The sequence below is a fragment of the Miscanthus floridulus genome, chromosome 1 (assembly GCF_019320115.1).
Source record: "Miscanthus floridulus cultivar M001 chromosome 1, ASM1932011v1, whole genome shotgun sequence".
Classification (NCBI taxonomy): domain Eukaryota; kingdom Viridiplantae; phylum Streptophyta; class Magnoliopsida; order Poales; family Poaceae; genus Miscanthus; species Miscanthus floridulus.
In genome coordinates, this window is record NC_089580.1 from 151,775,471 (window position 1) to 151,788,955 (window position 13,485).

A 13,485-nucleotide genomic window follows, 5' to 3' on the forward strand; every position below is an offset into this window, starting at 1 on the left:
CCTGGTTGTTAGTAATGGAAAGAAGAGGTCACTAAAGCAAAAGTTAGAAAAAAAACAACAAGAGACATCATCCCAACCCAGTAGTACATTAATCTATTTGAGATTGAGAAGCATCACATACCGAATCATCAGTTCATAGTAGATGCACTTCAGTTGTAGGAGGGGATATTGTCACCCTCCTTTGGTTTTTTTTTGCTTTGATGGATGTGCGTCAAATAATGTAGTACTGATCTTCATTGATAAAATTTGTGTCCGGACATGACCTTGATGATGTAGGAATAGGACCTGTGACGACGATAATGGTAGGCTTTCTATGAATCAGCATCTGAGTAAGAATACGGAGTATTAACATAAGAGCCAAATGTCTGTGCCTGATAAATAGGTTGTTAGTCCATTGTGTTCTGAATCATAGCGACAATGGCCTGTAATAAACAGAAGTGACAGTAATATAAGTGCATAGCTAGTGAACAAAACAGTAGAAAAGTGGCATAGTCCATGTTCCTGTCTATGTGATTATCAATTTATATTTATAAGGAGACAAATAGACAAAGATTAGCTGTGATTTTGCAAAAAATGATTAGTGCTTTGGTAAGCGAGTGTGATGGCAACGATATCAAAAAAAAGCTACAGGCCGATTGCTGGAGGCTGAGTATTCCTTAGAGATCGAAGAACTAAACCCAGCCTTGGCATGATACTGTACACTACAATTTGTCTCTAGTTTTAGAACAAATCCGAGAACTTATCACATAATTTTGTTCCGGCATGGCACACTGAATTACAAAAAATATTAGAACCTGCCACACCACGTTTGAGCATTAGGGGCACAATTGAATCACACAATGGAAGTGCCACAATTCAGTACGGTATCACCATTTATCCTTTTGGGCGTAGCTGGTTGTCGTCCCTCAACAATTCCGTGCCTATAAATCAAAAGGAAAAAGATATTTAAATGCGAGGAATCTTCATGGTTGTAAAACTTTTGTGCTAGAAGATATCACTTGATGGACTGTAAGACAATGTTCCAGAATTTAGTATTACAAAAACCAACAAAAGTAGCAACACATGTCTTAACACACCTAGCGCACTGTGAAAGATAGATAAGAACTGTTACTAATGTGATAGATTAGATTTTGTAGCTAGATTATTTCATCGACAAACAATACCTATGCCCAAAGGGGAAAACCCCATACCTTGCTGTCGACCTGTATCGGAGCGTTGCTCCCAAACCTTGCTGTCGGCCCGCATTTGGGTCGCTGGTCCTTGATTGCCTGTATCCACTGCGTGCACGCGTGTCTGTCTCCATTATTTCACGGAGGGGGAGGGGATAGCCGCCAGCGGGCAGCAGCGACAACCGCTGTGACCGTCGGGACCTGCCCAGGCAGCCGCATCGGGGTGTGCCTGTGCAGGTGCCGCCGCGCCGGAGCTACCGCAACCGGGCGGCGCAGGTGCTGGGGCTGCCGGCAATCAAGTCATAGACCAAGCCTAGATGCCCTCGGGGAGCTCAAACACCAAAGCTGTCATCAGTGTGCTTTCGCTAGGAAAGCATTATACTATGCAACAACTGTGCTAAAGCAACATGGCTGGGGAATTAATTTCATAGGTCAAGAAACATTGGATTACAACATATGTACATTTAAGATATTTTTCACCATTAGGTCTTACTACTTATATCAAAGAGCAACATATTCTTAGTAATGATGAGGACTGTGAAACGGATTATATGAGAGAACTATGAAACAACAAATCTTGCAGAAAAAAGAGGAACTATCAAAATAATCAGAACCCATGTTTTCGGGTCTATGCTGATTAGACTAATCAGGAAGCCAATAACTAATAATGGCCATCTTATTCAAAATAGTGGCATAACTATTCAAAATTAGTGTTAAGACCAAATATGATCAGATAGAAATAGAAGGAACAACATGGCCAACTCCATTCAGAAATAGAAAGAGAGCTCGGTTCATTGAAAAATCAGAGTAGTCATACCCAGAAACATCGTAGAGTCATAATGGCAGCAGAGGCGTTCTATGCAAAACCTGAAGGAGGGCTGGTGCAAGAACTGAAGTCGCTAGCTTCTATGAATTTTTTCTTTTTTGTTTGTTTATAGTATAAATCTGAAGCTATTTTTTACATGAACATAAAAGCTGTGACAAAAAAGCATACGTGTTGCACGGTATAGGTGGTAAGATAAAACTGAAACTCATGCATGAACAGTGTCATCACGGCAGGTCTCCAAACCAAATGCTATTAGCATCCACCGGTGAGAAACAGTCAATCATAGAACAATAAGGTCTACTGCAAATGGAGAGAATCACTTGAACTAAACAACAGGGAGGGACGAGCTGATTCAAGTATTCAAGACCCTCCCACAAGTCCCAGAATATGAGCAGAGCAGTTTACTATATTGAAAAAAATGAACACATGCTAGATCTGATCTTAGAATGATCCCAAGTTTTAAGCTGAACAAAATGACAACCAAAAAAGAATCTCAACTGAATAAATCCAATAGATAATCCATTTTTCGTTTCTCCATTTCCAGCTGCTTCCCTCATCGACGACAGACAAATGACAAGTTGAATTCTTCTCCTCAGCATGGAAGTTCTAAGATGTCATCCCCATTATTTTATATGTATTCTAGTTAAGATATAAGAAAAAAATCATAACACACAACAAAAAAGAATATTAAGCCCTCCCTGTCATTGCTTTCGAAGGTGTTAAAATCATATTATTAAGGAATAAAAACTGTGTAGGCAGATGCTAGCTCATGAATACCATTTTCTATACTCTAAAAGAGCAGAAAAAGATGTACTGCAATTTAGCATATGAAGAAGAAAACGTTTGATTTATTTCTTGTGCAGTGATTTGGAAATCACTGACAGTTTCCATGACAATCAAGTTCAGGCTTCAGTAAGGATGTATGGTTGCTGCTACTTAACAAAAATTGAGATTGTTTCATTCAATGCACTGAGCAAAGAGATTATTGGTTGTTCTTGTTAAGCAGTGCAGGAATAACCAACTTCATGTGTTTTCGGTAACACATTCTTTCACAGCCTATAACCACCGGAAAGGAACTGATTTAGTCACGGTACAACAAATACTCAAGAGTGGACAGACGGTGAAACGAAGCAAACAATAAGGCCTCTAGAGTCAATACCGATGGCTCCAGAGTTAGTCTTCTTCAAAACGTGCTCTTCCGCGTGCAGAAACGCACTGATGAGGCTCTCATATCCTTGCCATCTTTCAGCTGTCACAGAACAAATCGACCTATCCAAAGGAGATGATGATGAGGTTCGCAGAGGTAGCTAGCTTACCGATGATGATGAGGAAGCTGGAGACCGAGGTGCATGGAAGCGTCGGCGCGACCGAATGCGTCACCCCCTACTTGCCACCACCGGCAGCTGCGACCGCCCACGGCCCACCCCGCGCCGGAGACCGAGGTCACGCAGCAGCCATGGCTGCCAACTGAGAACTCCGGCAGTAGCGGCTCATTCATCCCACAGGCGGATGTGGTAGTGGAGGAATTGATAGGGTTCCAGCCGCCTCTGCGCTGCGCCTCCGCCCGCAACCGAAGATTACACGCCGTCTCCAGATCCGGCCAAGGGCTTGACGAATCCTGCCACGGGGGCACCGGATCCAGTCCCGGCGGCGCTAGATCTGAGCCCTCGCCTACCAAAACCGATATAGGGAGCACGGGCGCCAGATCTTTTCGCACAGAAGGGAGAGCAGGGAAGGGGTGGGCATACCCTGGTTGACCACCTGCGCCGCCGGGATGCCGTGCACGGACGCGTGCGCCGCCTCCAGCACCGGGACGCCGTGCCACCTCACGGTGGTCGGCTTTGGTGGCGCTGACGAGCTGGAAGGCGATACCGGTGTCCTGGGCGAGGATATGGTGGATGCTGTCGAGGAGCGACGCCTGGAAGTGGCCCAAGCTGAGCGCGTCCTTCTTCACCAGCACCACGGTGCCCCCGATCCGGCCCTCCAGCACCGTGGACGCCGCGCCGCCTCACGGTGGTCGAAGGCGTGCAGCACGGCCAAGCGGGGAGTCACGGAGGGGAGGGGAGCGATGCCGTGATCGCAAGGGGAGCGACGAGCAGGGAGGAGACTGAAGGCAGCCACGGATGGTGATCGTGGGATCAACGTAGGAAAGATGCCGCGATTTCCTACTAGGGCGAGGCAGGCAGGATGCGGCGGCAATCTTTCCTAATAGGCGATCGATCGCGGGATCTTCGCGGTCCCACCTGGCGGCGCAGGAAGTCGCGTGGGGGTGCCGTTCGCATGAGGCGGCAGACGGACTGAACCAATTTTTGTCGTACCAAAACGTGTCCATCTTTTAGTCTTTTTAGTTGTGGGAGAAGAGAGAGAGAGAGAAAAAAAAAGTGATGCAGAGCGTGTGGAGCCGGGAGCATGACCCGGAACAGAGCTATAGGCGATCGTTAGCATGGACAATAAACAACGGTGCGTAGTTTCTTTTGCATCTTTTCTGGAAACACTAGCACTCAGCGGTCTCGGTCAAATCCCGTGTGCTGCTGCCTCCTGCGTGCTAAGGACCAAGCACGACTTTGCTATTCCCAGAGGCCAGAGAGTTAAAGAGCCAGCACACATGCATGACCTGTCACCCTGTACGAGCTGCGCGATTGGTCATAGCACGCCTCTCTGCGCCTTGGGTCATCTAGGGATCGTTAATCTGGACAGGTGCTTTTCTTCTGAATTCTGACGAAGACTTCCGAGCGAGGCACCCAGCGAGGCACCCAGGGAGAAGAAAGCAAGCGCGTCAACGACGCATCTCGCGAAACCCCGGTGGGAAACCCAGTGACCCGTTCGCGTGCTCTTAAACCTAACTTATCCATTTCTTTCTTCATCCGAAACAGTATTTTTCTCTCGTAAATTTCTTCAGAATTTCTCCAAACCATCTAAATTTCTCCAGAATCGTACCATCCGAACGGGGCCAGTATCGGCGGGACTTGTCCTTTACTTCTCCTGGGCTGCTCTCTCTCTCCGTGTGCGTGCTGATAGTCATGGTCCGATCCCTTGCCGCGATACTCCATCAGGAGCAGCCCTCTTTGATTTTTAGCTTGCGGGCCTCTCTGATTCTCGGATTGTTGCTGAAGCAAGGAAGGAGGGAAAGGTAGCGCCAAGTGACTGACCCACAGGCCACAGCACCCTGTTCTCTTCTCCTCGCGGCGCTTTCCTCTCATCTCCACGGATATAAAGATAGATCCTTGCAGCTTGCCGCAGGCCGCAGATAGCGTGCTTTCTTGGGGCCGCGGCTGTCGTACGTGCTGGAGGGGCTTCAGTATATATACTGCGCGCATACCTTGAGTTGGCCTCATCGCTCTCCACAAGAAGCTAGCTTAGCACGCACAGAGGCCAGGGGCAGGCTAGGCGGCGGAAGAAGCCCCCGAACGAACGAACGGCGTGGTGATGGCACAGCCACAGACGACGCAGCTGCTGCTGCACGGGGTGATCGAGGCCAGGATCCTGGAGGCCGACCTGTCCGTCACCACAGACGGTCAGCTGCAGCCGAGCAAGAAGGTACGTATATATAGTATATGCTCTGCTCTGTTGTACTTGTACATGTTGTTTCTTGACTCTTGAGAGAGAGCAAAGCCTCGCTTACCCATCCGACACTAGTAGTGACGGGAACTCCCTATCTACACTGATCTAATTTGGAGAGGAAATCACATGGATCAGAAGAAAAAAACATTTTTCCCCCATTTTTTTACTAGCATAGTAAACATGTTCGTGCCCCGTGAACTGAACTTCGTACTATTATTCGGACATGAGTTAGTTCTAAGTCGTATGAGCATGGATAAATCTTGACTCCGAATCACATACTTGACACGGACTGGTGTAAAGGCAGGGTTGTCGTATCAAATTGGAGTTATGATTATTGACATGTGAAGGATGGACCCAGGTGGGTTTCTAGAAGAGGCGAAGGGGAAATTTTTTTGCTCCTTAATATTTTATTATGTTACAGATATAAATATAGATATACCGAGCAGATATAGATATATATAAATACATATAATATACATATAGATATGGATAGATAAATAGACACATAGATAGATATTGATAAAGATGTAGATTTTAAAAGATAAATCCTTAGTCCTGCTGCTCGTGATAACGATTTCTCTTTTGGTTTTATTGAATGACCCTGCTGGCTGCTGGCAGCTGATTCTTGTTGGGTTGGGCCGACGGAGAGCCTACGCACTTTCGGCCTTCCTTGTACACGAATAACTTTTGCAAAACTACTACGGCCACTTTGAGGAAACTAGAAATTTTAGCCATCGTATCATAGAACTGCAGCAATGTCAATTGTATGCATCACAAAATTTGTGATACGTTGAACCCAAATTATTTTGTGATACACAGGCTTAAATATGCCAACGCAAAACAAATATAGTTTCCTCATAACCTGAAGATGGAGTAGTTTCGTAATAAAACAAAACATAGGTATTTTTGCAAAAGTTATATATTAGAAAAGCGGTGTTATAATAGGTGCCTGAAAATTTTGATTGTTTCAGGCAACATATTTAATGTTGCAGCAGCTATTATCGATGTTGCAGATGTTGTTATCCAATGTTGCAAACAATGCAACATGCTACATAACACTGAGATTTTCTGCTCCGGAATTAGACCTGCTGTGAACATGCTACAGACGTTGTTCTCTAACATTGCAGATGTTGATTTCTAATGTTACAAGCATTGCCTAAAAATTAATAAAATTTCAGGCGCCTGGAATATAGCATTGTTTTTAATGTTGGATCTACTAGCGGCCCATCAATGTTTCATTGTCAGTCTATCATTTTATTCATATATACTGATGAAACATTGAACTTGTCTGCAATCAGACCTTGATGAAGAAGAAGGTGTTCTCATGGATCAGGAAGCTGACCTTCTGCAAAGTCCAGGTTTTCCTCATCCTCGATTCTTTATTTATGGTACTTGGTACTACACCTGCCATCCTTGGGATCGTCGGTACATGATCCGTATGCATGCGTTTTGGGCGCAGCAACAGCTGGAGAATGCCATCGGCCTGGGCACGGATGGCAAGCTGTACGCGACGGTGGACATCGACAAGGCGCGCGTGGGGCGGACGCGCATGGTGCCCCCCGTCCACTCCCCCAAGTGGGACGAGTCCTTCCACATCTACTGCGCACACGACGCCAGCAACATCATCTTCACCGTCAAGGCCGACAACGCCATCGGCGCCACGCTCATCGGCCGCGCCTACCTGCCCACGGAGGGCGTCGTCGCCGGGCAGAAGGTGGACCTGTGGCTCCCCATCCGCGACGAGAAGCGCCAGCCGCTGGAAGGCGGTGACCAGATACGCGTCCAGCTCCAGTTCACCAACGTCGCCGCCGACCCGACCGCCGGCTGGGGCACCGGGGTCGGCAGCGCGGCGTACGGTGGCGTGCCCTACACCTTCTTCAAGCAGCGCCGCGGCTGCCGGGTGCGGCTGTACGAGGACGCGCACGTCGCCGGCGACTTCGCGCCGCGCATCCGGCTTGCGAACGGCAGCTTCTACGAGCCGCGCCGGTGCTGGGTGGACGTGTTCGACGCGATCAACAGGGCCCGGAGGATGGTGTACATCGCCGGGTGGTCCGTGAACACGGACGTCGTGCTGGTGCGCGACCCGCGGGAGCCGTCGGCGTCGTCCGAGAATCTCGGCCAGCTGCTCATCCGGAAGGCGAACGAGGGCGTCACGGTGCTGATGCTGGTGTGGGACGACCGCACCTCGGTGGGGCTCGGCCCCATCAAGCGCGACGGGCTGATGGCCACGCACGACCAGGACACGGCGAGCTACTTCCGCGACACGCGCGTGCAGTGCGTGCTGTGCCCGCGGAACCCCGACAAGGACCGGAGCTACGTGCAGGACATCGAGACGGCCACCATGTTCACGCACCATCAGAAGACGGTGATCGTCGACGGCGGCGGCAGGACGGCGCCGGATTCGCCGCCGGGCCTCGTGAGCTTCCTCGGCGGCATCGACCTGTGCGACGGGAGGTACGACACGCAGGATCACCCGCTGTTCCGCACGCTCGGCACCACGCACAACAAGGACTTCCACCAGCCCAACTTCCCCGGCGCGTCCATTAGCAAGGGCGGGCCGAGGGAGCCGTGGCACGACATCCACTGCCGCGTCGAGGGGCCCGCCGCGTGGGATGTGCTGGAGAACTTCGAGCAGAGGTGGAAGAAGCAGGGCAAGGGCGACAACATGCTGGTGACTCTGAACAAGGCGTGGGCGGAGCGCGAGGCAGCCCCGCAGGGCGACGCCGAGTCTTGGAACGTGCAGGTGTTCCGGTCCATCGACGGCGGCGCGGCGGCGGGGTTCCCGGAGGGCTCCGCGGACGCGCCCCGGGAGGCGGCGGCGCTGGGGCTGGTGAGCGGCAAGGACCACGTGATCGAGCGCAGCATCCAGGACGCGTACATCAACGCCATCCGGCGGGCGCGGGACTTCATCTACATCGAGAACCAGTACTTCCTGGGGAGCTCCTACGCATGGCGGCAGAACGACGGCGTGAAGGTGGAGGACGTCAACGCGCTGCACCTCATCCCCAAGGAGCTGTCGCTCAAGATCGTCAGCCAGATTGAGGCCGGCGAGCGGTTCACCGTCTACGTGGTGGTGCCCCTGTGGCCGGAGGGCGTGCCGGAGAGCGGCTCCGTGCAGGCCATCCTGGACTGGCAGCGACGCACCATGGAGATGATGTACAGGGACGTCACGCTGGCCATTCGCGCCAAGGGGCTCCAGGCCGACCCCAGGGACTACCTCACCTTCTTCTGCCTCGGCAACCGCGAGGCGCCAAGCCCCGGCGAGTACGTGCCCCCGGAGCACCCGGACCCCAACACCGACTACGAGAGGGCGCAGCAGGCCAGGCGCTTCATGATCTACGTCCACGCCAAGACCATGATAGGTACAATGACTTATTCTATGCCTACAGATTCATCTAGTCTAGAATTACAAAACAAACAATATGATCTTGATGGTTTCGGTCTGACTGGTGGTCGTTTGCATGCAGTGGATGACGAGTACATCATCGTGGGATCGGCGAACATCAACCAGCGCTCCATGGACGGCGGCCGCGACACCGAGATCGCGATGGGCGCGTACCAGCCGGGCTACCTGGCGACCAGGAACCGGCCGGCGAGGGGCCAGGTCCATGGCTTCCGGGTCTCCCTGTGGCAGGAGCACCTGGGCCAGGCGGCGGCGGCAGCGGGCGGCGATCTCCTCCGTCCGTCGAGCCTGGCCTGCGTGCGCCGGATGAACCAGGTGGCGAAGCAGCACTGGGACATGTTCGCGAGCGACACGTTCCAGGGCGACCTCCCGGGCCACCTCATGGCGTACCCGGTCAGCGTGCTCGACGACGGCAGCGTCGTGGCGACGACGGAATCCTTCCCGGACACCGACGCCAAGGTGCTCGGCAACAAGTCCGACATCCTCCCGCCCATCCTCACCACATGATTTAATCATCGATTGTATTGACCGCCCGCCGTGGCAATGCTATTTAATTTGTTGTTATATATGCGCAAGTGAGAGAAGCAGCATGTGTGAGTGTGTGACAAGTGTCAAGTGGCAATGCAACTACTGTAAATATGATCGATGTGCGTTGTGATTTATGTCAACAAAAGCAGAATAATTTAAAAGTTGAAACGTGACTCCTCTTATCTTCCTGTTTCCGAACAAACACTCACACCATTATTGGCTTTCAACTGAGATTTTTTCCCCTAAGGCCACGTTCGGTTGGCAAGTATTTAATCCACCAGGGGAACCAATCCAGGAAAGGATTGAGTGAATCCGTCCATGTCACTCAAACCCCTTGCGGATTAAATCCCTTTCTTTACGTATTCCCTTCCTTGTGTTCGGTTTTGGATGGGAACCAATCCAGGGGATACCTCCATGCTTCAAGTCACATTTGCACAAATGTAGCAAATTGTTATTAGCTCAGATTCACACGAATGCATCAGTGAGGACACAAGAAATCAAGAGTGTGGCAATGGGAACTTGCAGTTGCAGAGGTAGAAATTAAAACCATGGCAACCTGCAGCGCTATCATGTCAATTAGCACACATACACTGCTGTTGCATACTCAGACACATCACACATTAGAACTTGGACAGTACAAGGCCTCAATGTGAGAAGTTGCAGAGTACTGGAATGTGAGAACTTGAACTTGTTATGGTGCACTTTTTGGACAGTACAAGAAACTCTAATAAATAGCCAAAAAAACCACAGAAAAGGTCTCCAACACATTACAATGGCACTTGGATAGTGCAAACCGAAAGACCTTCCAGTAAGGACACTGAGTTGCAGAATCAGCCTTGAACTTAACCTTGAAACCCTGCAATTACACAAGAGAAGATCAATGATATAAGGTTATAAGATATAAGGCTATAGGTTATAAAATGAACATTTCAGGCCGCACAAAAACTGAACCAAAGTAGTCATTTGCAGTTGCTCAAAAACCGAACCAAAGAATAAAAAGCCGAACTCTGCAGTTGGTTTACTGAAACTGAATCTTCAGAAGCTCTTCAATCTATTTACTTAGAAGTGACTACATCAGTACTGAGAAGTATATGAGGCATAGTTAATAAGGCATTAGATTCTATATATGAATAGAGTAAAAGCCATAGCCTTATTATACAAGGATGGCAGCCAAGGCCTATTAATAGATGCATTTTACAATACTTAGAAGTGACTTCTGAAGGGCCGGATTCCAGTCCGCTCTTTTACTACTACACATAGTATTCAGAAAAAAATGGGCATATGGCTGGATGAAATGGTGTGGTGCAAGGAACTATCTTTAGTATCTTATGAATCTCACTCACTACACAAGAATACAACCACAAGGAGAAATCACATAGCAGAAATCACAGTTGGTACGACAAGTAGTTAATTGTCATTGACAGAATTTCTAGAGGACATCTTTTGCTGCCTAGCATATCACTGATAAGAAAACAACACATGTGTGCCACTCTTGGCTATCTAATTCAGTTATATAACGATTGTTAAAAAAAAGGCATTGAAAACAGCACAATGACCTTTTATTATTTAGTAGCATTTAAGTTTGACATTGCCACATCATTACAAACCTAGTACTAGCAGACTGCAGATATACTCCCTGAACTAGTTGGGTGTAGGCTCAATAAGATTTGGTGAATCACAATAAAACTGAGTATGGTTCTTGTCAACCTTTCCAAATTAGCCAAGAGGGGCAAATGAAATATAAAAGGTGGGGGATATATCACGGATCAATGAGATTTATGATACACACTGCACTAAATGTGTGGACAGACAGACAACAACAGCAGAGAAATACTACAAAATTTACAAGCTCTCGGAGAACCTCCGGTCTTCTTTGCCCTACTGCAGTTAGGAGACGCCTTCTTTTTAGTACCACTTGTTGTAGCATTAGATCCTTGGTGCGAGTGGTGGTGCATGAACATATGGGAATTTGAAGGCGATAGCTTAGAAATCTCAAGTACTTCTGCACAAAACTAAAGCGGTTTTAGCAACTTGTTTAATACAGAGCTAGTCTTTGACTGTCAGAATACAGAGCTAGTCTTTAACAAATGGCTTTGCTTGACTTCATTTGATCTGATCATTTGAATGAGGAGCATTTATTGGAAAGTAGAAGAGAATGCATGTGTACTGTACTGTACAATTCTAAGTTTCAGAGAAACAAAATAAACCACAATATCATGGATTCCCATGTACGCATCACTTTCAGACTGCAGGTAAAGAAACTCAAATGTTTTGCCTTTTTTATTCTTCCTGGTAACCTTGCACTCAAAGTCCAAAACTCAAGGACCTCACAGCTCCGAGTTATATAGCGGCATGGGATTCTCTCAGACACTGAAAGTGCACTGCTGATGGAAACATGAACTTTGAGTTCGATTAAAGACACTGAAAGTCCCAAACATGGACTGAAACATTTCTTATCCTTAGTTCGACACTGCAACTTCCCTCACTGCAGACCAATATGCTGCAGACACAGTGTATATAACTCCTCTCCACTCCTCCATCAAATGTCATCAGCAAAAGCTACAGAGTCAACGGCAATGCAATGGGTTCCACCTACTCCGAGCTGCAAGCCAGCGCACTCTCCCTGCTCGTCCTGCTCCCCCTCCTCTACATCTCCTTTTTTTAACCTCTCCTCTACATCTCCTACAACCTGATGACCAAGAAGAAGAAAAACCCACCACCCACGGCCTCACTGCACACCCGCTCCTGGGCCACCTCCCGGCGTTCCTCAAGAAACGCAGGCAACGGATCGAGCGATGACAAGAAAGAACCCAAGCACCCGAGGGAGAGAAGATGGCAAGGAAAACGTGGGCAATGCGTTACCGGCGAGAAGGCGGCGGAGAGCGTGGACGTTGGATGGGAAGCGGTCGCCGTCGCCTCACTTCGCGCCGTCGCCTCCACTCGCGTTGCCAGGATAGGTTACGGACATACGAGGGTCCGTCTCCATTCCGGGCCAACGAGGGGGAAGAAAGGCCCGGATTGACCCATTTTAATTTCGGGCCATATCCAACCTAACGGCCATTCCATGTCTGACCTGACTTTGAACCGGGCCATGCCGATCCGGGCGGAACAGGCCGCGTTCCGGGCCATTCCGGGCCGAAACGAACGAGGCCTAAAAGATCAGGTTAAGAACCGGTATATATTAATAAGAACATGAGAGTTTTGGGCAAGAAGTTGCGCTTACAACCCAATCCTGATGGACCACTAGATTTCGGGGGATGGGAAGGTTACGGACTACTCAATAACAAAACGACCAATAATTTTGTCTGGTTAACATAGCAAGAGAATTTGCAACTAGGCGGTCATTATTACTAAGAGATATTTAAAAAATAGCAACAAAGAGATTTAAAAAAAAAAGACTGATAAAAAAACTAAATGGCCATTATTTTTTTTATAAAAACACTCGAAAGAGTGTTTCACATCTGATATATCTCAAGGAAAATAAAGGCTAGTACAAACGATTGACAAAAAGACACAAAACGACCTCTAAATATAAGAGTACATCAAAGACTAAATTGGTCGTCTTCTTTCGGACGTCCATGACCTATCGGAGCTTGAAAATAGCACTGCAAAGACAACAAAGAAAAATGCCACCTGCAAACACCCTCACCAAACATGGCTTTGAAGACCACAAAACCCACTCGAGGCTAACAACGAGATCTAGTATCCACTGAAAGTACATCGACTAGAGGAATCCTCCAAGGAACACAGGCTTACAATTACAATCCTTCACCATCAAAACAGAGTGTTGAAACTTCCGAACCTTGCGGTAGAACAGACCAAAAGAAGAGGTCGAGATCGCCGCATCGAAAGCCAACCAACTCCTTCCTTTGATAAGCATACCAACTGCCAAGATCTAAAGAAGATAAACAGATCTGATAGACCAAACTTTCACTAGTCCTTCACCGATGCCAGATCAAACATCGTCGAGGTAGGGAGAGACTGGAGAGACCTTATTC

At 48.6% G+C, this 13,485-nt stretch overlaps 1 protein-coding gene and 1 long non-coding RNA gene across 4 annotated transcripts; one reads left to right on the top strand and one right to left on the bottom strand.

Moving 5' to 3' along the window:
- Positions 1-5,022: 5,022 nt before the first annotated feature.
- LOC136497939 (phospholipase D alpha 1-like) lies at positions 5,023-9,653 on the top strand. 2 transcript variants are annotated; one of them, XM_066493843.1, is made up of 4 exons: positions 5,023-5,532; positions 6,855-6,914; positions 7,016-8,918; positions 9,024-9,653. In XM_066493843.1, exons 1-4 carry the CDS (start codon positions 5,422-5,424, stop codon positions 9,464-9,466), a joined length of 2,517 nt encoding a protein of 838 aa, XP_066349940.1. In that variant the 5' UTR covers positions 5,023-5,421; the 3' UTR covers positions 9,467-9,653. The 2 variants fall into 2 exon arrangements, with proteins under 2 accessions (XP_066349940.1, XP_066349947.1); XM_066493850.1 differs by having other exon boundaries at positions 7,022-8,918.
- A 516-nt stretch (positions 9,654-10,169) lies between these two features.
- LOC136497951 (uncharacterized) lies at positions 10,170-12,405 on the bottom strand. Of its 2 annotated transcripts, none has more exons than XR_010769470.1 (3): positions 12,350-12,405; positions 11,349-11,489; positions 10,170-10,343 (listed from the first exon to the last, which is right to left on the bottom strand). It is a non-coding gene; the product is annotated as an uncharacterized lncRNA (long non-coding RNA). The 2 variants fall into 2 exon arrangements; XR_010769471.1 differs by having other exon boundaries at positions 11,349-11,499.
- Between the last annotated feature and the right edge of the window lie 1,080 nt (positions 12,406-13,485).